Source organism: Polyodon spathula, chromosome 15, assembly GCF_017654505.1.
Source record: "Polyodon spathula isolate WHYD16114869_AA chromosome 15, ASM1765450v1, whole genome shotgun sequence".
NCBI lineage: Eukaryota > Metazoa > Chordata > Actinopteri > Acipenseriformes > Polyodontidae > Polyodon > Polyodon spathula.
The window spans coordinates 21,293,409-21,309,858 of NC_054548.1; the positions used below are offsets into that span (position 1 = coordinate 21,293,409).

The 16,450-nt window shown below is 37.2% G+C and overlaps 2 protein-coding genes across 7 annotated transcripts in view; one reads left to right on the forward strand and one right to left on the reverse strand.

Moving 5' to 3' along the window:
• Positions 1–248: 248 nt before the first annotated feature.
• On the forward strand, positions 249–9,842 carry LOC121328065 (lysophosphatidic acid phosphatase type 6-like). 2 transcript variants are annotated; one of them, XM_041272543.1, is made up of 10 exons: positions 249–1,044; positions 1,531–1,659; positions 2,269–2,399; positions 2,492–2,571; positions 3,975–4,062; positions 5,015–5,147; positions 5,762–5,862; positions 6,421–6,510; positions 7,124–7,289; positions 7,828–9,842. In XM_041272543.1, exons 1-10 carry the CDS (start codon positions 850–852, stop codon positions 7,957–7,959), a joined length of 1,245 nt encoding a protein of 414 aa, XP_041128477.1. In that variant the 5' UTR covers positions 249–849; the 3' UTR covers positions 7,960–9,842. The 2 variants fall into 2 exon arrangements, with proteins under 2 accessions (XP_041128477.1, XP_041128478.1); XM_041272544.1 differs by having other exon boundaries at positions 7,810–7,920.
• Positions 9,843–13,310: 3,468 nt separating this feature from the next.
• Positions 13,311–16,450, reverse strand: part of LOC121327732 (B-cell CLL/lymphoma 9 protein-like) — an 89,605-nt gene continuing 86,465 nt past the window's right edge. For all 5 annotated transcript variants that reach the window (XM_041271912.1, XM_041271915.1, XM_041271914.1 and 2 more), the window contains exons 10-11: positions 15,114–15,335; positions 13,311–14,759 (exon numbers count right to left, since the gene is read on the reverse strand). In XM_041271912.1, the coding sequence (XP_041127846.1) occupies positions 13,609–14,759; positions 15,114–15,335 (1,373 nt within the window). In that variant the 3' untranslated portion in view covers positions 13,311–13,608. The remainder of the gene's footprint in view (positions 14,760–15,113; positions 15,336–16,450) is intronic.

The window sequence follows — 16,450 nt, forward strand, 5'->3', positions numbered from 1 at the left end:
CACCCCCGGAACATTATCGTCCTACTGTGTAAGCAAATACCGACATAGCCATCACCACCTGACACCTTATCAAACGAAAACACACAAAGCGAGCACAATAAAAAATAAATCTATAAAAAGCACAAGATATGATGCGTTTTCTAATGTACTATGGGTAATGTAGTTCGGTTACCAATAATTTAATGTGCTTCGACTTCAACATTATCTTAAAGAACTACAAACCCCAGAATGTAACGAGCTTTGTAATATACAGTAAGGGAAGGAACAGAATGCAGAAGGGTGGATGACTTCGAAGTACATATCTACCAGTTTGTATTCCTGGGTATTTTAAACAATGTTATACATATTTAGCGTATAAAGCTTCGCGTACGTTTGAGAGTTCAAACGCCTACAAAATAGATGTGCAGCTTGACATATGTCACGAGTATTTCAAGGGCATTAAGCAAATATAATTTAACGTAAGCGGTAGAAACTTAGTTACTGGTAGCTTTAGGAAGGAAGTGAGTTGTTTGCCAGGTTGCAAATATAGAGTAAAAATGACAGTCGCGATCAGTGTGTATATTTTAAGGCTATGTAATTTGATATGAATTCAATTGTATACGTGTTATTTAATATTTACATTTGGTATAATATTAATAATACAGTATAGTACTTTCTTGTAGTGTTTAGATGAATATCATCAATCCACTTATTTTGTTCGTATTTTTGTTTACAGTTATTTTCTTTGAAAGCGTGTTTTATATGCACATAGGTTATGTTTATTTTACAAAATCGCATTTTGTAATCGTGTATATTAGTTTTATAGGAAATTAATATTTATAGTCCCAAACAGTAGACATTTCATTGAGCATGGGTATTTGGGCTAGAGTGGGTGCTATAAACACAGCAGGGTGCGGTGCTGTTTTGTACTGGCTACAGAAGAAGACGGTAGTACAGGCAGATGTTGGTCGTGCACACCCTTCTCCGTATGAACTCAAACTGGTTCAGGTTTTGTTCAGACATGGGGCCAGGACTCCGTTGAAATCGATACCGGACGTACAAGAGGTAAGAAACGACAGAAGTTGTGTTTGTTATTTCACAAATATTTTTATATTCATAAATTATATTTTTTTTACCTATATTTATTACAGAGTAATTGCACTGTATTGGTTCTTGAGCAATGTCTTTTTAGCTGATTCTAAAGTATACGTTTCTTAGTTTGATATACTGTACAGACTGAGAAATGTCATTTTAATTGGGTCATTGTGTGAACTAAAAATAATCATTTTGCGCTTGGCTGGTTCCAAAGCTGTGTGTACAATCTCCTTGATGGAGATGAATAAAGTGATTTGGACTGCAGCAGTCAGCATTTGGTCATACTAAAAAGGTTGCTGTTGCCAGGCAACACAAAGCCCCATATGCTTTGCTGAAAACCCAGACAGTTGAGACTGAAAAACAAACAAAAAAGATTAATGAGAGATAACAAAAAAGTACATCTTGTAAGTACTGTGTGTGTTCAACTTAATGCACCCACTGTTTGTTCTACCACAGGCCCAATGGGTTCCAAACCTTTTGAAGGATCCTTCTCACACATCTATGAATTATGTAGTCACTGACCTGAGTGGTGGCCCCAAACCACCCTCCCTGATTGAGGACAGCTACAGAGCGCACACACTTACGGTAGGGTGGATCTACCCTGGGTTGAATTTGGTGTTTGAAACCTCTGTATGTTGCACAGACCTTTGTTTTTGTTTTTAGATAACATAGTTGCATACAAACTATGAATTGGTATTACTATAAATAATGTCTTTGGATCAGTAATGTCTTAATCACCATTGAATTCACATAAAATCTGAAAGGAGAAAAAATCATGTAAATGTTATAAAAAAGAAACAAACACATTCAAAATATTTAACAGAACTTGGATTATAGTACTTAGTTTTTAGGTTCCAATTTTGTACAATTAACAGGCACTTTACCTCTTTCAAAAAATAAGAGTTAAAAACTAGAAGAAACACACTGAAAATGAGGCCAGTAAACAGTGTATATCCCCTCATGCTAGTTTTCTTTTTTACTGCCACTATCATCAGTACAGTGGATGAGAATTGCTGACGCTGCAACAGCCTTGGTGGCGAATAAAACAGTTATGATCAGAAATAATTGCTGGTAAAGTTGTAAATTAACCCTCCAATTTAAACTATAATTATTGCTTGAGCTTTGCTTTCAAATATATGATTTTCTCATGTACAGTACATGTGAGCCATATAGCCTGTTTCCTATCTACTGAAGGGAGGGACATTTCCTGGTCAGCTTACCACTTTAGGAAAGCAGCAGCTGTACGATCTGGGAGAGCGAATAAGAAAAACGTACATAGAGGAGTTCAACTTTCTCTCCCCGATCTTCAGGTCTTCAGAAGTCTAGTAAGTAAAAATATAGACTGTCCGATTGTGAGATTGTTAATCTTTTTTAATTGCCCTTCTGCTAATTCAGTTATGTGCATTTTATCACCCAGTGTCCGTTCCACTAACATTGTACGAACCATTGAATCTGCAATGTGCTTGCTGGCTGGGTTATTTCACCAGAAGCAGGAAGGTGAGTTTTATTCTCCTGCACGGGGGTGTCGGGGGTGTAAACTGTGTGTGTGTGTGTGTGTGTGTGTGTGTGTGTGTGTGTGTGTGTGTGTGTGTGTGTGTGTGTGTGTGTGTGTGTGTGTGTGTGTGTGTGTGTGTGTGTGTGTGTGTGTGTGTGTGTGTGTGTGTGTGTGTGTGTGTGTGTGTGTGTATATATATATGTGTAAGGTAGCAGGGAGGGGGTTAAAATCCTTCCCTGCTAAAACTTATAAGAATGCACATTTGGGTTTAATTTCTTAATTGTTTAGTAATCCCCTGCACCTGGTGGTAGTTGTAAATTAGAGCCAGGTGCAGGGTATTTAAGAGAGATAGGCAGTTTGTTCGGGGCTGCTGCTGAGTAAAGAGCCCGACTGTGTGTGTGAGCAGTCGTTACAAAGTGAAGTGCTGAGTGTTAATATGAGTTTGTCTTTTGTGTTTGTCAGGTAAACGGCTTAGCCGTCCTGTGTGTGAGTCAGGGATCGGCTGGTGTATAGTGAGAGCTCCAAAACGGAGTTAGGTGTTTATTTCTGTTTTGTTTTATGTTTATTAAAGTGCGCGTCAGCGCTAAAGCAATTCCATTTCTGTGTCCTGGGTCTATCTTAAGGGGGCAACGAACGTGAAAAGTGAGTGGATCATTCACTATATATATATATATATATATATATATATATATATATATATATATAATGTCACACCAAAGAGTTTGCCCCGTTTATCTTATTGCAATGGAATTTAGTAATCTATCAGAATCTGGGAGTAAGACATTTCCTTCAATCACAGGACTAAGAAAGGGCTCTGTCACATAAAAACCAGCATCAAAACTACATCTAATTGTTTTATTATGTTGAGCATTTGCATACATCTGTCATATTTACTTGAAACATAATATTTCTGTACATAACCTGCCCAAACCAATACGAAACAAAGCAGAATTATGAAGTCTGTGTATATGTTCATCACACCACGCCGACAAAACGATTGGAGTCTATTTTTCAATGTGCAGTCAGACTGGACAGTGCTCTTTCTCGGCCGTCCGTTTCCCTTCCATGGACCCTGAGCTCCAGTAAACCAGTTGCTGTGTTTATTTCCCTCACGCGGATGGCTGTAAAGAACACACCCTTCCACTTTGGGGGCGGATCAGTTATCCAGCTTTCCTCAATTGTAGAAAAGCTTTTTGGTGAATTTCCAAATATGGCAATTGCTGTGAGAATTCAAACAGTTTCCAGAACCTTCCAATACTGATAAATAGACTAAATACAAGTTATACATTGTGTTGAACTTTCTAATACCAAATAATAACATAGCATGGTTACCTTGCACATCCTTATTCTGTGATGTGACGTGTGAAAGAGTGTTTTAATTGATACAGTTCAATTATCTCAACAGGAGTAGTGAAAATCCTAACTTCTGAAGCAGAGACAGAGATTTTATACCCCAACTACCATGGCTGTAAACTGTTGAACCTACTGAGCAGGTAATTCTTCAAAGCAGACTTGTACCATGAGCTGCGCGCTTTGTTGAAATAGAATTGTGGTATACAGATTACAGATACAAAGAGTCTCTGCATTTGAGAATCTGGACTGTTCGTTTAAACGTGTGGTTAAAAGAACAGCCTAGATTATATAGCGTGGCAGAGAATTGTGTTTTTGCACTCGCTTTTGCATAAAAATGTTCAGGAGTGAAAGTTAACCCTGTGAATCCCAAGTATTTTTGTACAGAGAAAAGTTTTTCTATGAAACCAGACCACTAGGTTCCTTAAAATATGGATGTATTTTATGCGAAAATGTTAGCTTTTCTACTTTGATTGTAAAGACTATATACTACAGAGGATGTCAAAATGTGGCATTACAGGGTTCAAGTGTTACAGAACACCCTGCAGTGCTTATGTTTGCTGAGCCCCATCGGGGTCTGAATCGCAGTGTTATCATTTTAAACATATTGCAGACTCTTTTAAAAATGTTAATTGTACATCATGGATCATAATTTAAATCAAATGGGTAATATAGTTCTCAACATTTACTCAGGAGCGTTTGCCATGAGAAAACAAATGTCTTGAAAGGATGTACCCAAAACACGCTCCCTCCTGTAACAATGCTGGTTTTCTGTTCCCACAATACCTCACTCATTTCAATCAAGCACCAGCATTATAGCAGCAGGGAACAGGAGCCGGATACACTGCAATGTTTAGAAAAAAAATCTCTTTCTCGTGGTGAATGTTCCCAAGTAAAAGCTGAAAAAATGTAATTCCCTTTTTAATGCATGTATTTATTTATTTTATACAAAAAAAAAAAAAAAAAAACCTAAAAACTAAACTATCAGGAATATGTTGAAATAAAATTGCTGCGATGTGAACAGCACATAATACAGCAAAGGAAAGTAACGCTGCAGGGTGTTCTTGAACACTTTAAAGCATCCTTTTTATTTAGACACAGGTGGACTGAGTCTGTTCTACTCCCTGACATTGCTGAGGATCTGAAACGGATACAGAGCTTATTGGGGATCGTTGGGCACAAACATGTAGATTTCATTCAAATACGGGATGACCTGGTGGCCAGAGAGGTAATACAGCAGCTGTGGGGTTTGTTTGGTTTTTTTTTGGCCCTAGATAATGGTTTAAAAAGACAACAGCAATAAGCTTGTATTCAAATACTGTAACACAGCATTTTTTAATTTTTTTAATTTTTTTTTTACAGTGCTCGCATTAAGTCGCTTGGCGTATATCCATGTATGCTGTGGCTTGCACAACATGCCTGGCTATGCACCAAGCACAGAATTATGGTACTGGCACAGAACAAACCATGGGGAACTCAGTGACGTAACAATAAGTGCCCATGTGGGGTTCAGTTAAAGCCCAGATCATATGATGTGTGATATTTGACATCACTGATGCTGAATGAATGAATCAAGCCTTAAAAGCAGTTATCTGTTTGTTAGTAATCTATATGACACACACACAGGCTTCAACAGCACTCCCTTTTTGCCATTGCAAAAATTAAGCCCTCTACATCAACTAGCTAATCCACAGTATGGATATACCTCAAGCCAAGCAGTTATATGTTATGCAACTAAATGACGAAAGTGCACTGCAGCGTTATAACCATTGGCAATTAACAGACTTCATAGTACTTCTTGGAAGGCATCATAGTACAATCTAAGACTACTGCCTGTTTCAGGCCCATGGTTTACCATGTCCCACCATGCTGAAGAACTGGCAGAAGACCATTGAAGAGCGAGCTGTGGAAATGGTATATTACATCTATGAGCCAAGTAAAAGGTAAATGTGGGCAATCACCACTTTTCCTGTAGCTTTTAATACTACATCTCAAGTTCTGCCACGGAGAAGGGAATTCATTTTAAAGCTATTTTTGTAAATGTACCTTGTATTTCCTAAGTATTCTTATTTCGACAAAATCTCAGATGCCAGGTCTGGCGCCACCTTGGTATTCTGATGCCAGATTAGGTCACAAAAAGTTAGGTCACAAAAAACATTTCAAATATAGACTTTGAACTGAATGGTAGGCATGTCATGTGATGATGACACCAGGGGAAGAATGTTAAGCACAGATCAAGATATAAGGTACATGCCCTACCTATCACATTGTTATCTTCTCCAAGATCACTGTATGGATTATCAAGATTGAGACCGAAACTAAGTACACTGACTGGCTTGAAATAAAAACATTTAAAAAAAACTGACATAAACAAAATGCTACTGTTAAGTATATGCATCAGTACATGTACATTTGTGACTATTCCTAAATATTGTTTATTAGTGAATCAGAATGACTCTAGAGGATGTGCGTTTATTTGATTTATTTTTTTTCTCTGCCAGTGAAAACCTTCAGTTGTCTGTTGGACCATTGCTTCACACCTTGATGACCAATATTGAGAAGAAAATTGAGAAGTCTTCAGATGATTCCCGGTAATAAATTTGACTTGTACGAGCACGTGAAGAAAAAAAAAAAAAAATATATATATATATATATATATATATATATATATATATATATATATATATATATATATATATATAAATATATATTTTAGTACACGAGTATGTGCTCATAAAAGTCAGTACACTGTTGAATGTGATAATTTTATTAGAGTACCATAAAAAAAATGGTAACGAATTACTGCTATGTACATACATGTAAGAAATATGGCTAAAATATATATATATATATATATATATATATATATGTACATTTAAAAATCGGAATTAACTGTCTTATATAGGAATTAAGGATGAACCCCCCCCCCCCAAGCAATTAAATTATATATTTTATTCTGAAGCTAATATTTAATTAACAAAATGACAATTGAGTTTTGGTACTAGGGGCTTGAAATAAAGTTAAGGTTAAGGCCTAAGGGAACAATAGTAATTTACACGATATATACATCATGTAAATAAAATGTCTCTATTCATCCCTGACTCCTCAAACCCTATGTTTCAGACACAAAACACAACAGAATGATGTTGCCTCCTAGAACTAGCTGCGGTGTGAAGTTTTCTTGTTGATTTTGTCCCCTGGTAGAAAGCTGTACTTGTATTCAGTACACGACACAACTCTGATGCCCTGTCTGATGGCGCTCGGCATCTTTGACATGAAATGGCCTCCATACGGTGCGGACATCGCCCTGGAACTGTATGAGCACCACTTTTCCAAGGAGGTCTACATCAAAGTGTCTTATATCGGTCAGGTAAGTGGAAAGATTTATCAATGCACGATTAGGCATGATTAGGGGTGTGCGGATACTCGTACCTTAATTGTCTTTAATAAGTTTTGGCAGGTACTAAATAAATTAATTAATGTGTTGATTTTAAAACAAAAAAAAGCTGTCCTTTCCTCACTGTTACAATTGAGTTCCAGTGAATGGCAATGAATTTCCACATTGAGTCTAAACAGCCAATCGGAATTAATTTTCCTCTTATGAAGGATGCTGGCATTTTTACAGCTGTACTGAGGTCATAAACTGACAATAATATTTTATTTTATTGATAAATAAAATGTTACAGCAGAGACATAGACAGTCATTAAAATTAGATATCAAATAATGACAGGCTCAGTGTTCAGTAGAACTTCACTAGGCACCTGAAAAAAACCTGCAAACAAGAATGTGCATTGTTTGGTTGTTGCAGTGACATTGAGCTAGTAAAAAAAAAAAAAAAAAAAAAAAAAAAAAAAAAAAAAAAAAAACTTTTTTTTTTTATTTTTCACTGTTTTTTCCTCCAAATTAGGATCAGCTTGTCAGAGGCTGCAGTGATGTCTTCTGCCCACTGAATGAATTCAGAAAAGCTCTTTTACCCTACATGCTGGATTCCAAGGGACATGGTGCGCTCTGTAACCAAACTGAAAATATTACTAAATGAATAGTGGTTTATTTGAAATTTAGTATTTATTCATTTTCAGACAATACCAGATCTTGGACTTGGGAAGACAACGGTAGTGCAAGTCAGGGTGTGTGCATCCATGTCAGTATTTTTCTTTTCATAATTTTTGGCATCTTGCACTGAAATAACAAATACACTGGGTGATATTTTCAGTAGCACATATAGGGCTTGAGTGTTTACTTTGAGTTTGATTTAAAAAGTATAACTTAAAACACTCAATGAGATCACTTTACTGTGGTGTTTTGCCTGTTGCCTGGTTACCTGCTTACTGTACAGTTTTAAAGATTGTAAATCGACCTTGCTATACAGTGCATAAGCAGTAAGACACGGCAGGGTGTTGGTTGTGGTAGAATAACCGCACCACCCAGCCTGGATTGTCTTATTGCGCTTATAAAATGGGTTAGTAGTTTTTAGAAATAAAGAATAAATATTTTTTCCTAAATATTTTACTATGCTAGGAAAAATAGTTCCAATAAATGTAATAGTTCCAATGAATTTAACAGATATAAACAAATTGTTTTTTAATACTACATTAATTCAAATAAATTAAATAAATTATTAGAGTATTTTGAATATTTTTAAATAAAAACTGCTGCGGTCTAAATCCTCCAGCAATGTGTGGAGATAAAATTTACATGGAGGAAGTCTGACAGCGTATTGTTATTTTGTTTTTATTAGGGAAAAAATAGAGGTTCTTAAATGCTTGCCGGGACTTGTTTTTACACGTTGGTTGTACTGTAGTAACTCAATGGCTTGGAATGCCTATCAACCAATCAGAACGCAGATATCTCTCAACCCATTTTATAGAGTAATAAACAATTACCCTTAATAATAAATGCATAATATAGTAATCCATGTGATGGAAACTGAATTAAAACCACGTGCTAGAACTAGGTTTCTATCTGGATTGTAATGTTATGACCTTTTTTATGTAACATCCCAGGAAGTTATTACGTTAATCATTTGTATTTGTGGCATAAATGCAAATCTATTTTACATTGATTAAGGTGTCAGTTAAAGCAACTAATAACTTGAATTAGATTCTTATAATTTTACACGATTGACATTTATGTATGCAGTACATACAATATAAGTATTGTTTTCAGTTAAAAATGTATGCTATACAAATAATGATCCAGTTCAAAAACCTGAAGACTGTAGTGTCACTTTATGTGATGTGCTTGATAGCACAATGGGTATTTTGCAAGTGACCAAAAATTGAATATTTGCTGTGGAGCGACTTAGGGCAGATTTCCAGAAATTAAATGGTCTGTTGCGACATTATTCTTTTTTCCCTATATGTAACTGAATCCTGTGTAGGCCTATATATTTAAGCAACTTTAGTCTTCAGTATTTTTTTAAGCATTGTAAGATGTGATCAGCATTAAAAGATTATATTGTTTAAGACAGCGCTTAAATGAAAAAGATGGATGCAAAGTAGGAAACATTAGCCACACTTCACAAGTGGGACTATGTAGGCTTGGATACACATGGATGACATAAGAATGTCAGTAGGCAAGTTAATTTATGCAAATGTAAACAGAATCCATGGTCACTATGTCATGATTAGCAGTTACACAATTCCCATCTGGCAGCTCCTTGTCCTTTACCTGGGGATAGTGGAGTATGTTTTTTCTTGTCAACACTACTGCTCCAGTCTGACTATTGCAATGCATGTATATTGTTTGTGTGTTTGCTAAAAGCATGCACAATTACATCAAGATATCTTGAATATGGGTCCTGTAAGCACAGAACCCATACACAGGCAGTCCTCACACTTACGACGCAATTGGTTCCTGAAAGTCACGTCGTAAGTCAAAGCACATTTTCCCATAGGAACAAGGTTATAAATCAGTGTTACGTTCCTGACTCTTCAGCCAGGTAATATAGTTTTACAAAAATGACCCGTTATATTGTACTCATGCAAATATTTATTTAACTCTTTACACTCAGCCCGGTGATTACGCACATATTATTCAGATTCCTACCTGACTTGTTTAAGTATAGATTATGGGCTTTCCAATGACATATTCAGTGTGTCTATGTGGTACTCCTAGCCGGAACTACGATCACCTGAAGTTAAGCCCCTCATCACATGGCAGATTTGACAGTTTTTAAAGTTTTTTAAGTTTTTTTCTTTTTAAATGTCAATTGCTCTTATCAGACATTGTTAACTGCAAAAAAAACAAAACAAAAAAAAGGTTGCACGCTGCACATATGATGCATGGCTCAGGGCTCGCCATGTCGTAAATGCCATACCGACGTCGTAAAGTCGAAGGGTAGTAAAGCAAGAGTCGTAAGTCGAAGCGTCGTAAGGCGAAGATCGCCTGTATAGATTATGAAAAGCTGTCCATAGCAATCATTTAAAATTTTATTGCACTGCACAAATTAAAAACATAGCTATAAATGTCGAATTGTTTTTTGAAAATCATGATTGCCCCTATTAAACAATAAAATTGTTGCTTAAATTCCTGTTTGTTGTTCAAAGTTGACCAAGAGTTCAGGTTTTCACAGTGAATAGAGGCTACCATATTTACAGTTGCATGTTTCATGCAAATAGATTGCCGTTTGATAATGGACTCTGAAGGAAATATAAGGTGAAAAATCTGGTTGATTGCTATAAAGAACCAATGCTTTTATTCACTTGTTTTCTAAATTCCACTCATAATAGTGAAGAGAAAACATGGTGAAAACATGTATCCTGCTATTAATATCTGAAGGAAGCAGTATCAAATTCTCTTAATTTAGTGAAACACCTCAAAATGAAGAACATTTATGCAGTTCCTTTATGGAGTTGTCTGCACTAATGTTCCACCCCAAGAAAATGGGAAGTCTTGTAGCCTTCATGTGACGTACTGGAGGATAAGAAAGGGAATTTGGCAGCTATCATGGTTGTAGTTAATTTGGAAGCATGTCGACTGGTGTTAACAAGTAAAAATTGATCACCGTGGAACAGCTGCAAAATGTAGAAAACGTAAAGCCGTGCCAGATAAAAACAACTGTTTAATTATTCAACAGCAATCTTCATTTTTTTACAGTTACATTGTTTTGTTTGTCTCTGTCCCAGTTAAGCAGTAAAACCCAGCATACAGGGAAAGAAGTCTTTAAAGTATCCCGTTTGTTTTCTGTAAACAGTCCGAGATGGTATACCAAGTACTGACATTTTTGTAGCAGGACTTCCAAGCAGTTAGCAGTAACTTTGTCCACAAAGATCTTTTAGTGAACATCAGTGTTACAGAGAATACTAGCGTAGCCATCCACCAGATGGTGCTGTCTTAGTTTGAAGATCTCTGTCAGTACTGTAGATGGGTTAATTAGATTTACAGCTGCCTGGCTCTGTGGTGGGAATATTAACCTTAATACCATGCAGAGATGAGGACGTTTATTATACTTAGTCTCTGAAAAGAAACACTAAACATATTATATATATATATATATATATATATATATATATATATATATATATATATATATATATATATATATATATATATATATATATATATATATATATATATAATATCTTTTTAGAATTTGTTAAAAAAAAAAAAAACAGACTCTTCTCGACAGTAAGTAAGTAACCCCGGAGATAAATGTTTCATTAGTGATACATTGTGTTTTTTTGTTCCTGGGTAGTAAATGTTATTTCCTAATTGCTTATGCCTCAAAAGTGTAGAAAATGGCTATTATTCCCCACAAACTTTGCTTTTGTGACCAGGACAGTGATATTTCAAAATATCACTATTTCCAATGGGAAAACAGGCAAATGTGTGTCTTTATATTCACATAAAGTCAGAAAAAAACAACATATGAATCCAAATTAACATGTACTTATACTAAAGTAATACAAAAATGACCACAAAAGATTTAGAAGCGAGTAGTTTTTCGAGATTTACGATTATACTGTAAATACAGTATATGACAATGTGATTAGTTACCGTAGTGTCTTGGTCAGGGGTTTAATACATTTATTAATGAAGCGCGTGATTGGAATGGTGCAGGTTTCCTACATGAACGCTTCAGCTTACTCAAATACAATGCAATAGAAGTGCACGAGGACCAGAATTTAGTAAATCCCCCATTAAGATATCTCTGTCTCCACCTGCACCCATGGATTTAATTGTTAGGGTCAAATTACTAATCTGGAGTCAAATGCGGTTTATTGTAAAGTATCGAGGATTGGGTTTAGATTTGACTCATCTAAAAATCTGAAAGCATTATCCCTTTCTAGCTGCTGAGGCCACATGTATTCATAAGATATACTATTTTATGATTAGATTAAGGATATCAAGAAGTCATTGTTCACAATTTCAACACTATTCAATTTCAATATACAACAGCTATCAACTGCACAAGGCAGGGAAATTAGAGACATTTTAGTTGACATAATCCACGAGGTGCCCCTAAGAAAAACACGGTACTGGCCATTTTATACGAAACAATATATTTTATTTTTCTTCCAACACCACAGCCCTGGCAAGTGGTTCTGTACCAAATTTAATGGAGTTACACATGACAGTTTTACATGGGGGAGAGGGAGATAAGATAGAAAAACACAAACACAGAACTCTTACAATAACCTGGATTACTGGACATCCAGATCCACTCCCAATGCAACAGCGGTCTTGGGAAATTCTTGAACAAAATGATACACACTGCAGCAATTAAAAAAAGAAAGAAAAAAAGAATCCTGCACTGTCACCACAAAGGTTGTGACAAGCCGCAGAAAACAGGATCAATGATTTGAAAAATGAGGTGCGTAGTTTCTTAATCTCTAACCCCCCGCCCCCCTTAAACAAAAAAAGATATCGCAAGAAACGGAGGACAAACTCAGCATTTTACAAGATTCCACTGTTTCTACAATTACTTTGCCCTTAATGACAACTTTAACAATAACAAAACACTTTTACAGTTAATCCATTGTTGTGCTTTTAATACTATTATCTGTATGAGGTCATAGTTCGGTTTGTTATACACTGGAATTAAAAAAAAACAAAAGTGATAATGGTTGACCCCTCCCGTAGTAAACAGACATGTTTAGTGACTGGTGCAGCATATTATTCGCCAAATTGCTCCCCCCAAAAAAATAGATTTAATGAGTCACTGCTAAAATCCCTTTTACAATACAAGTACAGTACACAAATACAAAGATTATTTTATTTCCAGAGGAAACAGATCCATGACGTAAACATACAGCAACTTGTAACGAAATGGCGATCCTTTGTTTTTATTATTTGTAAAAAAAAGTACAGCTACAGACTGCTAAACCTGGAGCTCCCCCCCCCCCCCCCCCCCCCCCCCCCCCCCCCACCCCCCCCCCCACATCCACAAAAAATGGATAAAAAAAAAAAAAAAAAAAACTAGGAACTGTTGAACTAATGTTGTAAAAATTCACTGTAGGTTAATCTCATACATTCTGGACTTTCCAAAAAACACAACTTCTGCTTTCTTGTTTTTCTATACCCCTCTTGGCGTTCGTTCTCCATGTCACAGTATGACTGTTACACATGCAAGTCACTTTGTTTGTTTGAGGTTCCCCCCCAATTGTACACTTGTGTAAGTGATGCCCATTTCCAGTAGTTCCAATCTACAATACATGTGCTTGTGAGTACAAGTCTTTTTAGCAGCTTAGAACATTATATTCCCTGGGTTTCCAGGCCCCTGGTTGAATACCATTCCCACATCTGCTGCCATGCCTCTAGGCCTCATCTGAGACGGCATCATCATAGTTTGTTGCGGGCCACCCATCCCGTGTAACGACATCATCATGTTTGGTGACCCAACCGGTCCCGGGTGATTATAAAGACCCACTGGTCCTCGCTCTTTGCCTTGCATCATAGCTGGGTTACCCATCATGCCAGGTTGCCCAGACATTCCACTTTGTCCAGGTGACAAGATCCGATGCTGAGGTCCCATCATGCCTTGTGGCATAAAGCCTGGGGGTCGCATAGGGTTATGGGCTGGGTTTCCCATGACTATGTCCTGAGGGCCCATGTGACCTGGTCCACCCATAGCTGGCATGGGAAGTCCCATTCGAGGGTTTTGCTCCCCCATCATTCCTTGCATTTGAGGAAAACCAGGGACTGGGCCTGATGGATGGGGCATTTTGCGGCCAGGGCCATCTCCACGAGGGAAGTATGACAGTGTCTGGCTGGGTTTCTCAGAAGGCATGATCCGGGATAAATCAAACTCTGGAATCCCTGAAGCACCAGGACGAATGACCTCCTGCAGATTAGGGTCAGTGTAGACGGATGGCATGTGATTACCCATAGAGTTGAAAGAATCTGGGCCACCAGGTGCATTGGGCTTACAGAGCCCAGGGTCACCACCTGGGCCTTGCGGCATATTGACAAGACGGGGCCCCCCTTCCCCTGGGAAACCCATTCCATGATGGAAACCGCCCTGAACCCCACCAGGACCAGGGCCATTGTGGGGGAAGGGAATGTGCTGTGGTGGAGATTGCACTGGTGGAAAACCCTGTTGCCCGTGAGGAAATCCCATTCGACCTTGAGGTAACATATGGGGGTTGCCAAGCCCTGGATCTTGAGGGCCAGGATGCATCATCATGTTATGGGGCATCATTCCTGGCCCCATTGGGCCACCGTGTGGAGGGATATTGGGCCCCATTGGGTTTGGAGAGTGCATCTGGTTTGGGAGTCCATGCGAGAGAGGCTGGGACCCAATAGTGTTCATCCCCATGGGGCTGAGGGATGGCATATGTCCCGTAGAGTTCGGAGCCATCATGCGAGGGTGGTTTGGGTGGTGATTGCCACCCATGCCTGAAAGAAAGTAAGAAGAAAAAATGAATACATTATGAAAAATTATGTATCAATTGAAGACCTTGGTATTAGCACTAGTCTAGAATAAAGCTACATGAATATGAAAGTTTTGCATACTGATACACAGTGCTTCTCGGTTTCAATTGACCATTTTTTATCCACATGAACCAACTAAATAAAGTCATATCTAAACCAAAATAAAGACAAATAGCTTGAGTTAAAAGCTATATAAAATCAGCAGAACTACACAAAGTTATGTAGTAAAACGTATTTATTGCTTCAAATAAAATATATATAAATAAAATAAACAAACAAATAAAAACATGGACTTAATGTTTGAAACATATTCTCTACCAGGCATGTTGTTCATGGGCGGGAGGTTAGGTGAGCGGGCAGGCGGCGAGTCATCGTCCGAGCTTGCAACTGTCTTGATGGCATCATGGTAGAGGGGGGTGGAGCTAGGCATAGCAAACTTTGACATACGGGACATCATAATGGAGAGGGGGTTCTGGGATAGTGTGGGCTCAGGGGGCATGGCATAAGAGCCACTGGAGGGAGGGGCAGGAGGTGGACCACCTGGGTGAAAAAAATTGTAATATTTTGTTTTTAATATTGTTCAGGTGAGAAGTCTGACAGCTATTTGTATTGTACAATGTCCTTTTTAAGTTTATATCATTCAAAACCACTGGTAAAGGACATGTCTTTAAAAGCTCTAGCTATTAGAAATGAAGCCAAAAATAACAGTACGTTTTGCATTCATTGCAGAGACAAAAAACAAAAACAAAAAAAGGCTGCCAGTGTTATCTACAAAAACTTTGGGTCTGTGGGATCCTCTTTTTATCTCGTAGGAAAGCTGTAATCTTGTGAGATGTCATAATAAATCTAATGCAACTAGGGTGTAGATGGGTAAGATCTCAGGTTGTTTTTTTAACAATCTGCTTTAAAAATATGCAAGTATAACATGAAATGTACAAATCAAATGTTATAAATCTTCATTCGTACCACAATTTGTTATAGTATACAGTTTTAAGCGATGTTTCAGATTTCGGATACCCCATAGAAAAATCTGTAAATTGTTTTAACGACAGATTATATCTAGAATTTAACGTTACTTGGTGGTTTAACAAAGATTCTTATAAAACACGCATTTTCCACCGCACAACAGAAGAGGCACTGGTCTAAAGAAATAGCTTAAATGAATTTGGAATTTTAAACCATCTTAAATGAAAATATGAAAAATAAGTTATAACATGCCTTACAAAAACAAATAGAATACACAGTAAAATTCCTACATTACGACAACCAAAAGGGAGATCTTTGGAAAGAAGACTAACAAAGACTAATTCACCATTCACACCACTGTTGAAGGAGCTGGAAAAAAAACAAAAAAAACAAAAACAAAACAATGCTCTCTCCTAATTAGTTTACTATAACTAGATGGTTTCTGACATTTTTGTGTCATTACATTTAAAAAGGCTACATCTATGCAGGAGACCACCAGGTGGAGCTGTTTTCCAGTAATTCTTGACACAATGGTAGAGGGTGTAATAAGAGAAATGCATCGAGTGGCTAATTTGGAACCAGAAGAAAAAGCCGAATACCTAAACACAGGATTTGACCTGATTTCTTTCCTTTTAAGAAAAGCAAATGGACGATTTAATAAAGTAAGTAAAGAGCCAATCAAAATATAC